The following is a 20,784-nucleotide window of genomic DNA, read 5'->3' on the forward strand; positions in this document are numbered from 1 at the left end:
CTAGAAATTACAAATTTCAAAATAAAGGAAAATAGGGCCAAGGGACCTGTTTCCACAACCCACAGCCCCACGCCAGCACTGGTCACACATGTGTAGGATGACAACTCATGTTCTGCTCTACTGTCTCTTCACATCAAAACCAGGTGTGCAGCCGGCTCAGCCATGGGACTGTGCAGAGACCTCCAGTGACTACGGCTTGGCCAGGCAACCTAATTCACAATAAAGTGCCCTGGAAATCTGTCTAGACCAATGCTATCCAGTACAAGTATGTAATTTCAAGTTTTCTAGAAAGTAGTCACATTAAAAAGGTAAAGAGAAAAACAGCTTCTCAGAGTGATCTGAGGTGCTGTTTCCCAGGCTGCAGTCCTCATTTTGCCCCAAATAAAACGTAACTCACCCAGAAAATAAATAAAAACATAAAAAGAAACAGGCAGAATTGATTTTAATAATGTATAATATTTAACTCACTATATCTAAAATAGTAGCATTTCAAGATGTAATCAACATAAAAATGTAATCAATATAAAAATGTTAGTTTACTTTTGTTTTTTTTTTTACCCTAAGTCTTCGACTTTGGTGGATTTTTACACTGATGGAACATCTCAGTTTGAACCGGCTACATTTCAAATGCTCTGTAGCCATATTGGACAGTGCAAGACTAGACTTGGGTCTGAACGAACGTTGTGGAGCACACGAGAAACAATCTGGGCAGAAAAGCAGCTCAGCTCAAAGCAGAATATGTGGGAGGAGCAGAGGGACAGCAACCCACCTGAGTCTTCCAACTTTCTCCATGGAGCAACTGACTGTGATGCTAAAAGATTTGGTTGTCTGCAACAGGTGTTCTTTTGGACTAAGCTTTTTAATTTCCCCCGAGCCTCTAATTTTAATACATCAATCCCCAAATCTACAGAGTTCAAGAATGGCAGTACACAATTCATTTTATGAAAAAATGGAACCTTTCCATCACCCCCAAAGACCCAGTATAGGATCCCTTCCTTTACTCACACATCCAAGCAACATGGTTAGAATGAGTCTAATGAGTGAACCTGGTGACATGAACAGGCCTCCCCATCAAAGAGTCTCACTAAGGTGTCGCTGTAAAGATACACACACACACACACACACACATGCATGCACGCACGCACACACACACACACACTCTTCATCCACACAGAGGAGAAACACACATGCATGAGTTTTATCCCCTACTTATGTTTACAAAGCTCACCAAGACATTGAGGGTATGTTCCTGCTTGAAATTTTCAACAAATTTCCAGACTGACTTGGGAAGAGACAGGTCCACAATATGCAGAAAGATGTTCTAAACCAGAAAACAAAAGAAGCTTTTTTAAAAAATGTACTTTTTTCATTAAAAAGCATTAAAAATAAATCATTTGGAATGATATAAAATGGAAAGTCTCACTGCTCAGAAGTACATCATTGTTCACAGTTTCTTATGAATCACCCAGGAATTCTTCAAGTACATACAACATTTATACATACATGTTTTAGGCATTATATATAAACATATATCTATATACATACACTAAGCATTATATATACATATACATGTGTATGTGTAGCCCTTTTCCATATAAATAGATTCAGACTATACATTGTTCTATATCCTTCTCTTTCACTTAACATGTTTTAGAGATTTTTTTCTTAAATATAAATCTACCTTATTTCTTTAAATGGCCACAAAACATTGCATAGATGTGTCATAGTTTCCTACCAATCATGTGGGGGTTTTTTTGTCAATATTTTGTTCCTAAGAGAATATCTAGGGCACATCAGAACTATGAGATGACAACTTCCTCTGTGACTCAGTCCTTGCTTACAATGTCAATCCCAGCCTTGTGCTATGGTTACCTCTGGACACAGCCCCACTCCCCCACCCCACCCCCCGTAGACTCACAACTCCCTGATGGAGGAGCCACATCGAGGGCGCCCCATGCCAGTGGTGCACACACAGCCATGCATGTAAATGAGCAATGCACTTTGGCTGTTGGGCCCTTTCTCCCAGCACATAAATGAAACTTGCATTCTCAGCACCCACTGATCGTCCCTGAGTTCAACGTCACTGAACGTCGCTGAGGCTCAGTGTCCCTGAACTCTAGCAGGCGTCAGAGACTTATCACCAACCCAGGGCAGAGATTTCTGCTGCTGGGAACTGACCTCCAGACAAGCCATAAAACCCATGATAAAGCAGAATTCAGTGCCCTGCCTCCGTTTCCCCAGCAACTGAGCCACTGAACCCAAGGAAGAATTTCTACTGATGTTAAAACATGTTGCCTCACCCTGAGACAAAGGCTCAGAGAATGAGAAACATTATCATGACTCAGAAGGCCTGTAAGGAGCTTGAATGCCGTGTTCAGCTTAAGTCTGCCATAACTGAGTCTTCCTCTGCCTTCAAGGGAGAGGAAAAGCACTGTCCGTACAGGATTACACTCTTCTCAAAAGTCTCTGAAGGCCCTGGCCCAGCCAGAGTGAACACGAGGCTGTTGACTCACACCAGAGTCAGCCATGAGCCTCTCGAGGGCAGGCCAAGTCCGGACACCTAATCCTTTCATTCCAAGGCCTTCCCTGACATCTCTGTAGGACCCCCCTCCCACCCTGCAGGGCTGCAAAACACTCACACAAAACCTAGGTTTGAAAACCAACAAAATTCAAGTGAGCTAAAATCAGTTTTACTCTGATCATCCCACAGTCTCCTTGAGTTTCCTAGAAGCACCCAAGGCATCTCAGAATTAAATAGAAGCAGCAGCAGGGAACAGGGAAATCAGCCATGAATTCTGGTGAAATGAAACATCCTGAAAAGGTGCAAGGAATCATCTGGCTCCCTCTGCGAGAAACTAGGAAGACAGAGGTGCCCAGAAGAGCTCAGCTGTCCTCTGTGACCAGGAGAAGGAACCAGCCAGGTGCTGGTGTGTAAAAAACCCAGGGGCCCGGGTTGGACCTCTGGCCTGGAAACTAGATCCCACATGCTGCAATAAAGAATTCGAATGCCGCAACTAAGGATGGTGCGTGCTGAATGCAACCTGAACAAAATAATATCACTTCTAATTTTCAGATGAGGAAACTGAGGTTCAGGAAAGCTAAGCGCACTGTCTAGCCCACAAGGCTTCAGTGAGGGCAGAGCCCAGCTCCTCCCCTCGTCCCCCTGACAAAGCTTCACAGACAGAGAGGAGCAGCTGATCCTGGGGTTCCCTCCTCTGTTCTGTGCACCTGCTCCTCCAGCAGCATCCCCATAACCGCTGCTGCTCTGTCCGCCACCTACAATTGAGGGGCCCACAACTCCAAGTTTTAAGCTTTTAAAAAATTGTTTTTAATTGGAGGATAATTGCTTTATCAACAATTTGCCAATAAAGGGCTGTCTAGTCAAAGCTATGGTTTTTCCAGTAGTCATGTATGGATGTGACAGTTGGACTATAAAGAAAGCTGAGCACCAAAGAATTGATGCTTTTGAACTGTGGTGTGGGGAAGACTCTTGAGAGTCCCTTGGACTGCAAGGAGATTCAACCAGTCCATCCTAAGGGAAATCAGTCCTGAATGTTCATTGGAAGGACTGATGCTGAAGTTGAAACTTCAGTACTTTGGCCACCTCATGCGAAGAGCTGACTCACTGGAGAAGACTCTGATACTGGGAAAGATTGAAGGCAGGAGGAGAAGGGGACGACAGAGGATGAGATGGTTGGATGGCATCACTGACTTGATGGACCTGAGTTTGAGTAGACTCTGGGAGTTGGTGATGGACAGGGAGGCCTGGCGTGTTGCAGTCCATGGGATTGCAAAGAGACAGACGTGACTGAGTGACTGAACTGAATTGCTTTATAGTGTGTTGGTTTCTGCCATACAAGGCCATGAATCAGCCATAAGTATACAACGTCCCCTCCCTCGTGAGCCTCCCTCCCACCCCTCTAGGTCATCACAGAGCAGCAGAGACTGGAGGCACTGAGTCAGTGAAACCACACCTCCAGGGATGGGCAGAAGGTATCGCCAGCCCTGGACCACCGAGCTCTCAGGGAGTGCTGGAGACCACTTACACAGATGCAAGAGGAGAGGATTTGCCGGGGGTTTGTGTGTGGGGATGGGGCAGGCTGCAAGCTGCGGGCTCCCTCTCTGCACCCCAGGAAACATGCTGGTTCCTGCTTTCAGTTCTTCCTCCCAAAGATGGTGCCGTTGGGTATAAGGAGGGCTCAACAGCATCAGCAGAACCATACTGGCATCTTTTCCTATATAAATCCACTTGGTAAAGAACGTGGCCGAGCCCACAGCGGGCTGGAATCCAGGCAAGCCCTCCCCTGCCTGTGGCCCGAGATCAGTGTTCCCGTTACGTCCTGCAGCAGCGCCACCCGAAGTTACCGGCAGGCAGCCAGCCAGCCCTCCAGCTCAAGAACTGCAGCCCCCAGATCGCGGCCCCACTTGCTGACGCAGAGGAAGGTTTAGAGACCTTCGTGCTCACGGCCAGCACGAAGCTTCCCGGGGCATCTGATGGCGAGAGGCTGCCAAGTCAAAGGGAGAAGGACAGCCTCTTGCCTTGAAAACATTACTTCCAGATAAAGGATAGCCCTCATGGGCAGAGGCAGAATACTCCATTCTAGACTGGGGCAAATTTTTTTCCTCCTGGCCACGACCCACGCCTGCAGGAGTGGGGCGCCATCCGCCCCTCAGCTGTGGGCAGCACATGGAGAGGCAGCAGGCGTGGGGGCTGCCGGAGGAGTGGGTGTACAGGACAGAGGAGGGAACTCCAGCTGGGCCTGGAGGCAAGACGCTCTCGGTGGATGTGCAAGGGGCCTGTGGTCACTGCCGGCCAGCCTGCTCCCCTCCCCGGGACCTGGGGTTTCCACCGGGGCCAGCTCCTCGGGGAAGCAACTGCACAGGTGCACAGACCCCACATCCAGGCTCTGCTTATGCTAACGCTCTGCCTTCACCGGCCTGCAAGCCTTAGGTTTTTGAATTTTTAACTGGAGGATAATTACTTTACAATGTTGTGTTGGTTTCTGCCATACAACAGCATGACTCAGCCGTAAGTATACAATGTCCTCTCCCTCTCGGGTCTCCCTCCCACCCCTCATCGCACCCCTCTCGGTCATCACAGAGCACCGAGCTGAGCTCCCTGTGTTACACGGCAGCTTCCCGTGCTGTCTATTTTACGCATGGTAACGTATATGTTTGGGTTTCCCTGGTGGCTCAGACAGAAAAGAATCTGCCTGCAATGCAGGAGACCTGGGTTCAATCCCTGGTTTGGGAAGATCCCCTGGAAAAGCAAATGGCTACCACGCCAGTACTTTTGCCTGGAAAATCCCATGGACAGAGGAGCCTGACTGGCTATAGCCCATGGGGTCCCAAAGAGTCGGACGTGACTGAGTGACTAACACGGCCGCTTTCAATGTACATGTTTCCACGCTACTCTCTCTCTATCCCATGCTTGCCTTTCTCCACTGCGTCCACAACCCTGTTCTCTGTGTGCGCATCTCTATTCCTGTCCTGCAAATAGGTTCAGTGAAGTCAGAAAGAGAAAAACAAGTATAATATAACAAGTGTAATAACACAAGTATATGGAAGTCTTGTGCTTTGTACACCAGGGGCCCCACACTCTGATTTTGCACTGGGGCCCTGCAGATTATGTAGCCTGTCCTGGTTCCAAGTGTCAGAGCAGGAAGCCCACAGAACGGTGAGCCAGCTTTGAACACTCTCGATAGGAAGCGGGTCTCATCAAGGCCGAAACGTCATTTGCGGTCCTTCTTTATCCGAAGGCCACCGAGTCGGTTTACAGCTTGGCTCACCCTGAGTCCCCTGGACATGTCTCAACGACGCGGCCTCCTTCTTGGGGGAGGGGTCCCGGCAGGGCCCTGTCTGTGTCATGTCGCCCAGGCAGGCCTTCACTGGGGGAGTTGGGGTCACTGACCCCATCACCTGGGTCGGGCCCAGCCTTTGAGAAGCGCGGCTCCAGCTCTGATGGCTGAGGCCGCCTCCCAAGCAGAAGCGTGAAGAGAGCTCTGCCAGCTCGGGTGCAGGAGCGTGGCCAGGAGTCCCACCCCCACACCGCCGTGCCCCGCAGGCAGGAAGCCCCCTGCAGAAGGGGCAGAGAGCCGCTCACCTGGTTCCCACTCTCCCGGATGATCTCAGCTTTGGCACCTTCCGCTCGGCTGTGATCTCGACAAACCAGGTGAACTGTGCCACCTGGTGGAATTCAAAAAAAGCGGCCGTGAGGGACAGCCACAGTGACAGCCCTGGAGACGAGCTCTTCTGAAGGCAGGATGAACACACACGGGCTCACAGAAAGAGGACCTGATACGGAGACTATTCTGGAAGATCTGGACAGATGGTCCCCACAGTCACAGCAGCCAGTGGAAAGGAGAGGGTGGTCCTGGAATCCATGCTCCTGCCTACCTGGGGTGACGGTGCAACTGGGGCAACGTCCTGATTTTCTTTATGGGTCTGAATACACCAAGGATGAGCTTCCCTGGTGGCTCAGGTGGTAAAAAACCCACCTGCCAATCCAGGAGACCTAGGTTCAGTCTCTAGGTGGGGAAGATCCCCTGGAGAAAGGAATGGCAACCACTCCAGTATTCTTGCCTGGAGGATCCCACAGACAGAGGAGCCTAGCGGGCTACAGTCCAGGGGTCACAAAGATCAGACGTGACTAAGCACACACACACATATATCAAGGATAAGAAGGGTCAGTCTTGGTCACACCTGCATCCCTAGCATCTCATAGGGAATCTGACACACTGGTCTCAACCCAGCTGCCCTTTAGACCCACCTGGAAAGTTTTTAAAGCTCCCGGCCTAAGGATGGTTTAAAAGCTCCCCCAGGTGAGTCTAATGTTCAGCCCAAGTTGAGAAGCCCCTAATATGTAGCCAGAATTTAACAAATATTTACTAAATGGGTGAATCCATAAACGGCACTCAAGACTATTCCAGCAAAAGTCACACCATCATCAATCAAGGCTTATTTAAAGGGGAATGCCTTGGCTGCGGCAGTTAAGACATAAGCATTATGGACCCTGCTTTCCTCACCTAAAACACCTGGCTTTATTAAATAGGGTCTGTTGCACAGGAGGCTCCAGGCAAACCACATAACAGCCCCTCAGCTTGATCCTCCTCCCAGCTCTTCAGAGTACCTCCCAGTTGCTAAGATGCAGTTAATCTTCCCCCTGCTTTGACAGATAATTAAATACAGCTCCAAATGGCACAATACTCCCCTGGAAAATGCCTAACTTTGGAGAGAAAAAAATCTCAAGCATCTTGAAAAGTGATAAATTCCAAGGTTTATTTCCCCAACTTCTGCCGGAACATCCATTTCTCCAGGAGAAGGGGCTCTAGAGAGGCATGGCTGACTCTTCTAGCCACCACAGTACTGTTGAGTGAGCCGGGACAGTTGAGCTGGGACAGAAAATTTGTCATTTACCTGGAGGAAGACTTCAGCTGATTGAATAATGTATGGGCATCCAGAGAGCCTCTTTCTAGATCCAAGCTTAGGGAGGAGAGAGAGGAGGCAGTTTCCAGCTGCTCAGACTCCAGAGACTGGAAACCAGGAGCAGCAGGAAGGAAGAAGGAAGTTCACCGCATCCCGCCTCCCGTTATTCTGGGGGCTCTGTTCTCAACTAGGGTCCACAGCCAAACTGCGACGGATTCCCAGTCTCTCTCCCACCCCATCCCCCCACCCCCATTCTCACTGAGGAGACAGGAACTAGGGACCAGGTGTCCAAGTTTTGTGTTTTTTTTTTTAAGTCTCCACTGGTGATTCGGATGCCTAGGGTTAACTGGAGCCCCTTACTGTTCTTAATCAGAAAACACTGCCATGTGGACGGGACCCCAGCTCTCCTGTGAATGAATGAAGTGTTGAGGAGAGCTTCCTCCGGTCACTCACTCTGTCCACCTCTAGTCTGAAGCTTAATGCAGCAAAGGTCCATCTAGTCAAAGCTACAGTTTTTCCAGTAGTCATGTACAGATGTGAGAGTTGGACCAGAAAGAAGGCTGAGCACCGAAGAAGTGATGCCTTCGAACTGTGGTGCTGGAGAAGACTCTTGAGAGTTCCTTGGACAGCAAGGAGATCAAACGAGTCAATCCTAAAGAAAATCAGTCCTGAATATTCATTGGAAGGACTGATGCTGAAGTTCCAATACTTTGGCCACCTGATGCAAACAGCAGACTCATTGGAAAAGACCCTGATGCTGGGAAAGATAGAAGGTGGGAGGAGAAGGGGGCAACAGAGGACGAGATGGTTGGATGGCGTCACTGACTCCATTGACATGACTTTGAGCAAGCTCCAGAAGATAGTGAAAGACAGGGAAGCCTGGCGTGCTGTAGTCCATGGGGTCACAAAGGGTCAGACATGACTGACCGACTGAACAACAAGAGAAAGCCGGCAGCTGTGCCAGTCAGCACGGGGTCCCTGTCCAGGATGCCTGCCTGTGCCGGCTGGGGCCTTCCTGACCCGTGTGTGACACAGGGCCCTCTCCCCAGTGTGGACTGGCCGCAGGCTGCCCTTGGGGCCCAGCACACACACGACTTAGCAGGCTGCTCACCTCGCTTGGCGATCTCCATGGCGGTCGCTTTTCCGATGCCGCTGTTCCCCCCAGTGACCATGAAGGCTCTTCCGGGAACTTGGACCTCCAAGTCATCAGGGACAAAGTCCTTGGACGCAGACTCATAGCCACTCCTGGAAGCAGCAGACCCACAGAAGGAATGGACATTAAGGAGCAGGGAACACAACCTCCTGCAGTGAGAAGGCCCAGTCCTGGGCTGGGCGCAGTGCTCTCCCCACACATCAGACAGCCCCTTCCGCCCTGGGACCCCGCTCTCCTCCCTGGTCTTGTGAACAACACCATCTTCTCAGAGCCTATACCATTAGCTTCCTGAACTTCTGAAAATACCTGGAGATTCCAACAGTTTGGCAGCCAAACTATTTTTCTCTGCCTCTAATACCAGGAGGTGCCCCTGCCCCTTAAAACATTCTTTGACAGGTTTTCTTATTTTTATTTTTTGGCCTTTTCCCCCACGTTGGGGCAAATGGAGAGGAGCTCAGGAGACCGAGAGCATCATGCCCACTGCACCCCAGGACAGGTGTCCCTCCCCAGGTGTAGAAGGACCACAGCAAAGTGGGGAGATGTGCAATTTGGGAATGAGGAGGGGCAGGTGCAGTTATGTGAGGGCTGAATCCCTTGGAGGAAGCAAGGCTCCTTCAGGGCCACAGGGTGTGTGCTGAACACCTCGAGGGGGCGCCGTTCAGGTCATAATGATGGCCCATTTGCATCAGGACAAGTTTCTGCCGGATGACAGCAAAGCACAATGAGAAGGAGGTGCTTTTTCCAATTGGCCCAAAGGCATCATATTGGTCAGAAACAACTCTGGGGGACTTCCCTGATGGTCCCGTGGTTGAGCCCATGCTCCCAATGCTGAGGGCACTTGTTTGATTCCTGGTCAGGGAACTAAGATCCTGCATGTTTCGTGTTGTGGCCAAAATAAATAAGTAAAATGAAGAGATAGAGAAAGAAAGAACTCTGAATTCTTCAACTGCTTCTCTCTGCTCTTTGAGACTCCTCGTCTACCTTGACTGTCCTGAAAGTGAAAGTGAAGTCGCTCAGTCGTGTCCAAGTCTTTGCGACCCCGTGGACTGTAGCCTACCAGGCTCCTCTCTCCATGGGATTCTCCAGGCAAGAATACTTGGAGTGGGTTGCCATTTCCTTCTCCAGGGGATCTTCCCAACCGAGGGATTGAAGCCAGGTCTCTTGCATTGCAGGCAGACGCTTTAACCTCTGAGCCACCAGGGAAGCCCTTGACTGTCCTAGTAGTCAATATTTCCTGGTTACAGAATCGGCTGGGGGAATGGAGAGGGGTTGGCAGGAGACCCTGAGGTTAGAGCTCCCCACACACCGGCAGGCTAGGGGTCTCAGCCTGTATCTCTCGCCCAAAGAGCTGATTCCCTGCAACATAGAATGCAACTCGTTTCCCCTGGAGGTTCTGGAAGGTGCCCTGTGCCCTTCCCATGCCCTGTTTATGCACAGACTGCCAGCAGCTGGTCTCCTGCCCCACACCCTAGTATAGCACAACTGCCAACTACATGCCTGGACACCGGTGAAGAGGGCCAAAGAATGTTTATGAGCTCAGGTTTGGTCTGAAGTCATTGCCACAGGGGCGGTCATTGCCCCTGGTCTCACAGTCAAGAGACCAAGAAGAATGTTATTGCTGCTGTTCTCACCATCTGGAACTCTTCCAGACATCCGGGGCAGCTTTTCATCGCCTCGGCTGTGAGCAGCCCACTTAGTGGGACAAGCAAGACTTCTGACTGTTCCAAGGCTTCCTGAAAGGCTGACTTGAAACTGAACGTAATCTCAGTCATAAAGCCTTTGGATCCAACAACCTGGATTTAAATCTCAGCTCTGTGTCCTAACAGCTGTGCCGTCTCCTGTGTTGCTTTAACCCTTTTGAGCTCCAGTCTTTTCATCTGCACAAAAACTTCTTGGGCAGCCTAGGTGAGATTATTATGTAAAGCATCTATCATATGCTTTGAATAAGTTAAGAACTCAATCCCAGGTGACTCAGTGGTAAAAAACCTGCCTGACAATGTAGGAGACATGAGTTTGATTCTTGGATCAGGAAGATCCCCTGGAGAAGGAAATGGCTACCCACTCTAGTATTCTTGCCTGGAGAATCCCATGGACAGAGGAGCCTGTTAGTACTATTAGTATAATAATACTAATATTATTACTAGTATTAATAATAATATTAATATATTTCATGTTCAAAACAGCTCATTTGCTTGCTCCCCTGCCCCTTCCCTCCCCTGCTCGCCCACTAGTCCTTCAAATCATTAGGGACTCCGAGAGTAACTTAAACTATAACCAAAGATGAAGCTGGAAGATTTGTTTTGCCTCACGGGTGGACATCCCAGAATCACTGTGAAAAGATTTTCCTGCAAAGGAAAAGAGGTTTCTTGGAAAGAACCCAGGATCAGGGAATCAGTGACGAGGGGCCCAGGCAGGAGAAGGCACTGGTGGGGAGGGAAAGAGAGCTTTCAAGAAGAGCAGGCCACAGAGAACACACCCCAGGTATGCCCCACAGGGACCAGGCCCCAGACCCCTCCTCACAGCTAGAGGAGACTCTAGCCTCTGGGTTACCACGTTGATCCTATTAGGGAGTAAGGTTTGCTGAGGGTGGCTCCTGCGGATTAAACGTCTTCCTCAAACTCCAGGCTGTGAGCCAGCTGCCAAGTGGGTGGAGCCAGACTGGCCTACAGGACACGTCATAACTCCCTTTGTCCTCTGTCTTCAACACTGGGATTCCACCCTGATCCACTCTGATCCAATCCGATGTTAATAAGATTTAGCTTTTTTCTTATCCTCCTGCCCTCTCTTTTTATTTTTATAAACTCCTCATATCAGTTCTTATTTTTCAGATGCAGAGAGAGGTAAATGACTTACCCAAGACCATGGGATGGTAGGTGATAAAGCCCACAGGGGTTTCCATGCTCTCTACACTGAGCCTAGGAGTGGAGCTCAGCCTCACCAGTGGTGCTCAGAAGAGTGGTCCCCAGACAGGCAACATCAACATCACCTGGGAATCTTTCTACAGAGCCGGAAATTTCAGGGTGAGGCCCAGCAATCAGTGGTTTCACATGCCCTACAGGAGGCTGATTCAAGTTGAGCAATCGCTGTACTTAGTATTTCCTGAACCCCTGAATGTAAGAGTCGCCAGGAGGCAAGGTCCTCAGCACGCTTTCCCCATTTACCCAACACGGAATTTGCTAAGGTTCCACCCACACCTGCTAGGTGCTTACAGTCAGTTGTTTTTTAATTGCCCCTGGTAATTCTTAGGTTCAGACAAAGTTAAGGAAACTGTGTCTAGATCCTGCTGCCTAGGGGCCCAATATAAGGAAGCTTTATAAAAATCCTGGTGTGCCAAGAAAAAGCATTGTAAACCCAAACTACAGACTCTCATTGGAATCAAAGTAAGGTATTGTCTTTCCCTCCAATTCACAAAATGCACAACAGCAGGGAAAACCACCTAAGCTTACACCCCTCCTACCCCACAAAAGAGTCTGGGGAGAGACTTTCAGAAGTCTGCTTTCCTGTGGGACAGGAAGCTGACTCAAGCTCTTCATGCTGCATTCTGTACAACCTGGAAAGATCCCGCAAATAGTGGTCACTACGAGTACACCCCTTTGAAAAAGAGGAGGCCATTGTATTCACCTAAATTCAGTGGGTTAGGGTTGACAGCTACACTGTTGCAAAGAAAAGCCAATTCTGAGTCCTTGATAGATCTGTTTCTTTGACTTTAACCTTCCTTTCTCATTGCTTTTGTTATAATCATACATTATGACCTGCCATTATAGTTGTAGTTTAAATTATACAGGGAGCCCTGCCCCTCTGCCTGAAGAGATTAACACATACCTCCTTCCAGGAGATATTTGCAAGATAATGGTTTTTACTTCCTCAACTCCTCCCCTTCTCTGTCCTATAAAAGAACCTCACACCCAGACCCCAGACAAGATGGTTATTTTGAGATATTAGTCTGCCATCTTCTCTGTCAGCTAGGCTTTCCAACTGTGTTCCTGGTTAATGGGCCTGTCATTTGGCAAGCAGACTGAAAGTGGACTCAAATTTGGCTTAGCCAGCCTAGAAGCCCTGCTGCTTGTGGCTACCTGGCCCCGGGTATGTATCAGGGAATACTGGGGCAAGGCCTTAGCAGCTGCTGGAACTATTTGTCCTGAGGATCTTCCCTTCAAGATTTCCTGATGTGGCACCAGCTTCCCCAGTGCCCGGCAGTTGAGGCAAGAAACTGACGTTGATGGGACTAAATTTTGTAGGGTAAGTCTCTCCAGTGTGCACGCTGGAAACATACCCCCACCTCAATTTGGGGTTTTCCTTTAGGGGACAAGCCAGTTTGGTTGGGGTACCCTGTTGGGGGGGGGAATTGTTGTTGGACTGTACCTGAGCTGGAACTGGTTCACTGGGGAACTAGTTCTCATGCAGGTAAGCCTATCCTAGTTGGAATTAGTTCATTTGTTTTGTAGGATACGTTTATTTACCTGATTTGGGAACCTGCCCAGTTGGAACCAGTTTATTGGGGAACTAGTTCTTGTGGGGTATCTACCCTAGTTGGAATTCTTTGATTTGTAGGGTAAGCTTGGGAGTTGGGGGCCAATTTGGTGGTGTATCAATGCTGCGATTTTTTTGTGGAATTTTTTATATTGGAATTGCTATTCATCTTTTGTGTTGTGGTGTGGTTATACTTTTAAAAATGGGAAGTATTCCATCTATAAATGGGAATTACTCCATCTATCTTGAAGGAGAGCCCTTTCGGGCATATATTGGATAATCGGGCAAAATAATATAATTGTAAGCCTATGACTATGCTACTATAATAGGGTGTGGACCCCATATATGTTAGGATCAGAAGAGCAACGGACCCTGAATGGCTCACTCAACTATCAGGTTATCTCACAGTTAGAAGTGTTTTGCAAAAGAGCAGGGAAAAGAGATGAGATTCCATACGTAGAAGCATTCATGCTACTGCATCAGGAGAAAAAGGAGTCAGAGGACTACCACCTTACCGTGCAGAGGTCTGAGAGAAAACCCAACGGGGTACACAATGGGGCAGACGAAAGAGCTTAAACAAAATTTGAGAGATAAAACAAAAACCAGCTGAGGATCCATCACAGTTTCTAGAAAGGACTTATCAAGTTTATAGGTGCTACACAGATATAGACCCTGAGGCCCCTGAGAATGTAAGGATGATAAATACGGCCTTCACCAGGCAAAGTGCTCCAGAGATTAAAAAATTATAGAAATTAGATAGTGTATTTGAAATCCTTCTCAGTTAGTAGATGTTGTTCTTAAAAGTATTCAACAGCAGGGAACAACGACAGAAGCAAGGAGAGGTGAAACAGAATGAATACAGGTTTTCTGGTAGCAGCACTAAAAATGAGTAACCTAAGGAGGGTGCACAGTGGCTCAGTGGTAAAGAACCTGCCACCAATGTAGGAGATGCGGGTTCAGTCCCTAGGTCAGAAAGACCCGCTAGAGAAGGAAATGGCAACCCACTCCAGTATTCTTGCCTGGAAAATTCCATGGACAGAGGAGCCTGGCAGGCTACCGTTCACGGGGTCGCAAAGAGTTGGACACGACTGAGCGACTGAGCACACATGAAACCTAAAGGTAGGCCACCACTGGGGAAGGAAGAGCATGCTGACTGCAGGGGCAAGGACACTGGAGAAGAGATTGCCCTAAACTAAGACAGGAGCCCCAGGTCACTCTGACAGTGGGGAACAAACTGATTGACTCTAATTGATACCACTCTGCTTTGTAAATTAAGGGCTCGAGTAACATTTCCTCAGAACAGCTTGACATCAGGGTACCACCAGGGCCTTTTTGATCTCGTGCATTTGGGGACTATGGCTCCAACTTGGGGAGCTTCAGCTCCATTTGGCGGGGCTTTGGCTCAAATTTGGGGTGTTCTCCCTGTGAAGGGAAATAAGGTGCTTTGGACAAGGGTCACAAGCCTAGTGGGACTAGGAAGTCACATTTGGGGCAGTTTTGCCATTTGACTCTGAAGGTGACTTTCTGGCTGGCAAGGTTTTGGTTTGATTTGGTTACTTTGAGCACAAAGATTTCTAGTACTAATGGCTTGAGCTAAAATGGGAAGCACTTCCTCTAAGGTTCCACTCCCACCTGGGAGCCCCTTGGGAAGTTTTAAATGACTGGCTGAAATCTAGGGAAGATCCTCAAAAGTGTTTGTAAATAGGTTACCGAAATGGGAAGCCATTGGTCTGACTAGACTAGGCATAGCTGATATTTAGAGCCTAGCAGGATTTTTGGAAGAGAACTTCTCCTCTAAGCTAACTTTCCAACATCGGTAAATGGGTATGTCAGTCCTTCAATATCATTCAGGCAGCCACCTAATTCTTTGAAGAAAAAAGAAAAAAATAACTGTCCTTGTTTTAGGACCAGAAGTATGGTTCCAAAAAAGAATCCAAAACCCACTAATCGTTTTACCACTCCCAAGACCTTCCCTGTTTATCTTAAGAGGGAGTTTGTAAGTATTAATACAACTTAGCAACTAAAAAAGAACAACAAAGTATTATAAAGGGGAAATGAAGTTATCCTGAGGAAAAATTGTATCTTTGCAAATGTTCTACCTGGTCTTCTCAGGAGCCCGTATCTCCACCATATTTTTAAAATGCAAATTTTGAAAAAGAGAGTAATTTGGACTTGCTTTCCATAAACATTAGTAAAAGGAATTTAGCCATCTAGACAAGTGAACTTAATTTATTCCATCTGCCAGAAACCCAATTTTAATCTGACCTCTTTTGTAGACTGATGGGTTTTACATTGCTGTACCCAACTCAGGGCTGAAATCTTGAAATGAGAATAGAATTTGGCTTTTCTCTGTTAGAGAGACAAGTTCTGTTAAGATGTCAAACTACCTTTGATAACAGATTTTAAGTTCTTTACCTTTTAAGTGATCTACTCTGTATTTGCCTTTGAAATCTTTTATTGTTACTTTGGCTAAGTGAATAACTATTGTTTCACGGTGACTTACAATCCTGTTGTGTTTTAAAACCCTTTTGATGTTGTTTTGACAAAACTTACCAAATCAAATTATAATAAAGTTTCTTTGACCTCTAGCAAAACTTCGGGATGTTTCAAAGGGCTTTTGAAACACCCCGAAGAAACATTAAACTCATTAGGTTCACTTGGTATCTTAAATTACAATGGGAAGTGTTATCAAATGAGTAATAAATCTTCTTTGGTTATATTTTATGGTAAATGATATTCTAGAGATTATATGAAATTTTGATGTGTCCTGCTAAAGTATTATCATCATAATTCTGGTTATTATCTGAAAGTGTGGCATGTCACAGCAGTAACTTAGGTGCTTTAAATGTGGCTTCTTAAGTCTTTTTTTTTTATTATAGATAGTTATGATTTCACTTTGATGCCATTGCAAAAACTCCTCCCCTTCAAGAAGATTTATAAAAAGGACTTTTGGATAAATGCAATTAATTCTAATGGCTTCACAAAGCTGTTAACAAAAAGGATTAGTTACAGGGGAACTGAGTGAACTGGTAGATATGGTTACAGTTTTTGTGGTTTCTATATAAAGAAAATTACTGGTTTAAATCTGTTTCCCAGGGGTAACGAAAATCTTCCCCTTAAACTAATTAATCATTGTTCTAATTTGGTCTTTGTTTTCAAATTGTTTGTGTTTTGTGCCTCCTTGATGCACCGTCATTGTCAATTTCACTAACTGCATTACTTACATCTTGTCTAATTTATAAGATTGTTGTCTCTTACAATACCCAGGGTGTAATCAGGCCTTGAACAAAACTTATATGGCTAAAAACATAACGTAAAAATCATTGTAATAGTGTAATTCTAAGTATGGGAAGAAGCAATGGGAGGGAAAATGTCTCCTGGATCATAATCAGGCGCAAGATCCAGAGAATCTTTCCTTATTGATGGGGGTCGAATCCGAAATTTAGCAGCTAGAGTGGCATATCAAAGAATTTTTTCCTGATCTGGGATGAGCCTTCCAGCACCGTGGGACAAGATTTGATCGTGAACTGTCTCCCAAATACTGGTCAAATTCCTGACCAAGAGGGGAGGAGCTGAGAAATGGAATATTTCCTGCCATATCAGTCATCTGCAATTGGAGCCTTCCAACATAAGCCAGTGAGCCCTGAGGAAACTCAGCCTATGAGAACACAGGATTAACTGCCCCAGATACCTGAGGGTACATATCAAGGAAATAATTTTAAAGAGCCCTGACTCTTGCATCTTCCCATACATAGAAAAGCCCTAAATTCCTAAACTTAAGATGCTGCCTCTGGGTTTGAACTTCAGTAAGCTACAGATGTAAAGTGGACATTATCCAAAGAGGAACGAAGAAAGACAAATCTCAACATCTGGAACACTGGCAACGGGCACGGATGGCTGCGAACACTCCCCAAAAGATCCATCTGATGAAGCAGATAGAACACTTATCACCCTCTTTTTTCCAAGATTGTTGAAGGGACAATGATAGTGGGAAATATTGCAGGGAAGAGCCAATTCTGACTCCATGATGGATCTGTTTCTTTGACTTTAACCTTTGTTTTACATTGCTTTAGTTATTATAATCCTACATAATGATCTGCCTCAGGGAACCCTTCCCCTCTGCCTGAAGGAACACATCCCTTCCCTGAGGTTGGCCGTTCCAGGAGATACTTACAAGATAATGGTCAGTATTTCCTCAACTCCAACCCCTCTCTATCCTGTACAAGAACCTCACATACAGACAGGCAACCAAGGTGGTTATTTTGAGACTTTAGTCTGCCACCTTCTCGATCTGTTGGCTTTCACAATAAAAGTCGTATTCCTTGCCTCAACATTTTCTCTCTGTTAACTGGCCTCTGTATAGCGAGGAGACTGAGCTTGGACTCAGTAACATTTCCCACATTTTCTGCAACACTGCCCCTGAGGAGGGTCTGCACTTTTTCAAAAAACACTTCTGCAAGCCGAGAAGGGAAGAACAGCAGCTGTCTCCCCTTGGAAAGATGCCTGGAGTCCTGGGATGATGGAAATTTGCCCAGGTAGCCTTGCTGCTGCTGCTGCCGCTGCCAAGTCGCTTCAGTCGTGTCCGACTCTGTGCAGCCCCATAGACGGCAGCCCACCAGGCTCTGCCGTCCCTGGGATTCTCCAGGCAAGAACACTGGAGTGGGTTGCCATTTCCTTCTCCAAAGCATGAAAGTGAAAAGTGAAAGTGAAGTCGCACAGTTGTGTCCGACTCTTCGGGACCCTATGGACTGCAGCCTACCAGGCTCCTCCGTCCATTTTTCCAGGCAAGAGTACTGGAGTGGGCTGCCACTGCCTTCTCCCAGGTAGCCTTAGGAACTGATAAAAATACTGATAAAAACTTAAGGCAGGGAAGAGAGGAAGTCTCTTATAGAAGAGGGTTGCATAAGAGAAGAACCTGCAGGATTTTTTTTTTTTTTTAATAAAATATCAATCTAGGCCCCAGTGCACATCAATTGAATCAAAATGTCCACTGGGAAGGCCTGAAAGCTGATATCCTCAACAAGTTTCTGCCGGTGATTTTTGGTTTCAAACAGGGATGAGAACCACTGGGAGAGACTAATTCTAAGATTAAAATCCACCTCCCAGAAGTGGCCACCCCTCAAAGACCACAGTGAGGGGGCGGGTCGACTGGGGCACAGCCAGGGTGATCACGGGGCGATTGGCGGGGGAGGGGGGAGCGGGGCGGGAACCATCAAGCAATGTTCAACAAGCTCACACTGGACGCGTGGTCTACACCCGCCCTGAAACTCGTGCCCGGAATGTTCCAGCTGGAGGGAGCGGTCACAGTCCACAAGCCGCATTTTATTAGTAAGGACAAAAACACATCCAGGAAAGTACTAAGCGGAATCTCAACTAGCAATTTAGAACTAACCCCTTCTGACGCCAAAAACAGCCCCAAGGAGACAAGAGCCAGAGCACGCCCAAGCGAGGTGTCCAGGCAACGCCCAGGAGGCTCGCAGACCCCTGGGCCGCCTGACGTCAGTGGGTGGAGCCCCGCGAGTACAAGCCCCGCCCCTGGGGGCCAGCCGGGCCCAAGAGCGCCCCCGGGTTGGGTCGTGGTTGCAGCAGGTGGGCTGCCGGCAGGCGAGCGCCTCCGTCGCTCGGTGGGTCCGAGTGATCGCGGGGGAGTCGCGGGCGCGTTCCCGCTCATCCCGCCTACCCGCGCCGAGGCGGGCCGCGTGACGGCCGCCGGGCTTGCCCGCCCCCGGGCCCCGGGCGCCGGCGCGGTACCCCGCGCACCCTTACTTGGTGTATTCGCGCAGCCCCTTGGCGAACCACGCGGCGCTGCGGTAGAGGAGCATGGTGGGCAGGGCGCCGCACGCAAGAGTCCTGCGGCCCCGCGCTCCCGGGCCCCTGCCCCGCCCTTCCGGGCCCGCCAGCGGTTACATCATCGCAGTTATGTAAACGCCACGGCCTCCGGGGCTGGTCCCCACTGGGAATGCGGCCGGGTCTCGGTACTATACGGAGCGCGCCCCCCACGGCCCAGCCCTGCCCTGCCCTGCCCTGCCGCGGCTCTGGAGAGCGCCCCACTCCGGCCCGGGCCTCAGAAGGCAGCGGGGAGGGAGGGCAGACCCTGCAGGGAGGGTCCTCATGGGGTGCAAGCCGGCGTCAGTACCTGTTGGGGGTTACCTGCCAGCTGGGTATCACTGGGACGCAGAGCTGGCACCGAAACACACCTCCTCGAATCTGATGACCCAGAAAATGGTGTGGACTCAAAACGAGGAGGCTTACTGATACTGAAAAGATGCCTCCATCTGATGGGTTTTAGCATAGGGGTTACTGAAAAACTAGTATTTTCTAAGTTTCCACCTATCTTATTTCACCAAATACTTGCAGTAACTCAGCGGAGGGACAGTGCTTCATCAGCAGGTGCGATAAGTCTGTAAGGTGCTCACAGTGACCCGCCTGGGGCAAGGCAGACTAGATCTCCCTCCTGAGAGGTGAGTCTGTCTCCGAAGTACAGGCTTTTGCCACAGTTCTGCAACGTCATGTAATGTCAGGAAGGAGCCCTTTATCGCTTTCAAATCTTCATCCGCCTCCCCAATCCCCCGAGGCCAAATAAACACACAGTGCAAGTGGAAAGAAAAAAAAGCATAATGGCTATGCCAACCCACACGCTAGACTAGTCACCCAGCCCACTCTGGGCCCCTGTTATGTAGGAGTCAGGCACCCTTGTCCCCATCTGACCTCCATCTCTAACTCCGTTAGGAGAGCCTCACTCGGTTAAATTCTGTACTGGTTTACCAGACTCACCCAGAGACTGAGCCATTCTTACATAAGATGTGCAGAGACCCGCTGGTTTAATGGCCTCATTACCTACAGTAGAGGATATAGGTTCGCTGCCCCCTCCCAAGTGGGCGTATTTTTAATTCAGGATACCTTTTGAAATACATTTACCCAGAACAGCTTGCTCCTCTGAACAGGACTGTGAGGTTCCCCTGCATTGCTCGTCTTCTTGCCAGAGCGATGAAAAGGAGTTTAAACAAGTGGCATTCTGCAAAGCCACCCAGCCTGATGTGACTTTTCAATGCCAGTCAGGTTGGACCAGGAGAGCATTTTGGACCCCCAGAGTTACACAACTGCTTTGTACCCTCGGCTTTGTGTCAGTGATGGAAGAGGTACCAGTCTGTTCAAACTCACCACCTCAGGAAATGTGGTTTTGGCTCACAGAGCGGGTGAGACGTTCTTGTGAACGACACGGTGTATTGAGGGCATCAGCAGCACCTTGCTGTAAAAGGTTGGGTGGAAACCGAGCTCTCTCAACCTGCTGTGTACATCCCGGTGTGCTGCAGACCTACTCTGACTTAGTTTTCTTATTCGCATACGGTGGGGATGAATATGCTCACTTCATGGAGCTGTTGTGATGATTAAATGCATTTGTAAAGAGCTCAGCAAAATGCCTGGTTATGGTCAAAAACCGTTCATTTCCTGCCCTAAGTTTTCTTCTCATTCTTTCCCTCCTGCATTGCAGCCACCCCGTGTACATTCCATGCATGTTCTGTTAGTGCATGAAGCATGTAATATTTACCCTCAAATCAACAAGTATACGCTAGGGACTGCGCTGTACACAATTCATAGGGGGTTTTGAGAAAAGACAACCCACATCTCAGAAGGGACCTCCGTTCTTCCCTGGATGACAAGGAACAAGAAAGAAAGGACAGGATGGGATTTGTGGGAAAAGGGTCCAGTTTAAGGACCTAGCTGAGCTGGATTTT

The 20,784-nt window shown here is 48.3% G+C and overlaps 1 protein-coding gene across 5 annotated transcripts in view; it reads right to left on the reverse strand.

The window, feature by feature from the left end:
- Window positions 1-18,957, reverse strand: part of DHRS12 (dehydrogenase/reductase 12) — a 40,372-nt gene extending 21,415 nt beyond the window's left edge. For all 5 annotated transcript variants that reach the window (XM_070800132.1, XM_019971332.2, XM_019971333.2 and 2 more), the window contains exons 1-4: window positions 18,815-18,957; window positions 8,537-8,670; window positions 6,104-6,186; window positions 1,229-1,321 (exon numbers count right to left, since the gene is read on the reverse strand). In XM_070800132.1, the coding sequence (XP_070656233.1) occupies window positions 1,229-1,321; window positions 6,104-6,186; window positions 8,537-8,670; window positions 18,815-18,870 (366 nt within the window). In that variant the 5' untranslated portion in view covers window positions 18,871-18,957. The remainder of the gene's footprint in view (window positions 1-1,228; window positions 1,322-6,103; window positions 6,187-8,536; window positions 8,671-18,814) is intronic.
- Window positions 18,958-20,784: the final 1,827 nt, after the last annotated feature.

Source organism: Bos indicus, chromosome 12, assembly GCF_029378745.1.
Source record: "Bos indicus isolate NIAB-ARS_2022 breed Sahiwal x Tharparkar chromosome 12, NIAB-ARS_B.indTharparkar_mat_pri_1.0, whole genome shotgun sequence".
Taxonomy (NCBI): Eukaryota; Metazoa; Chordata; class Mammalia; order Artiodactyla; family Bovidae; genus Bos; species Bos indicus.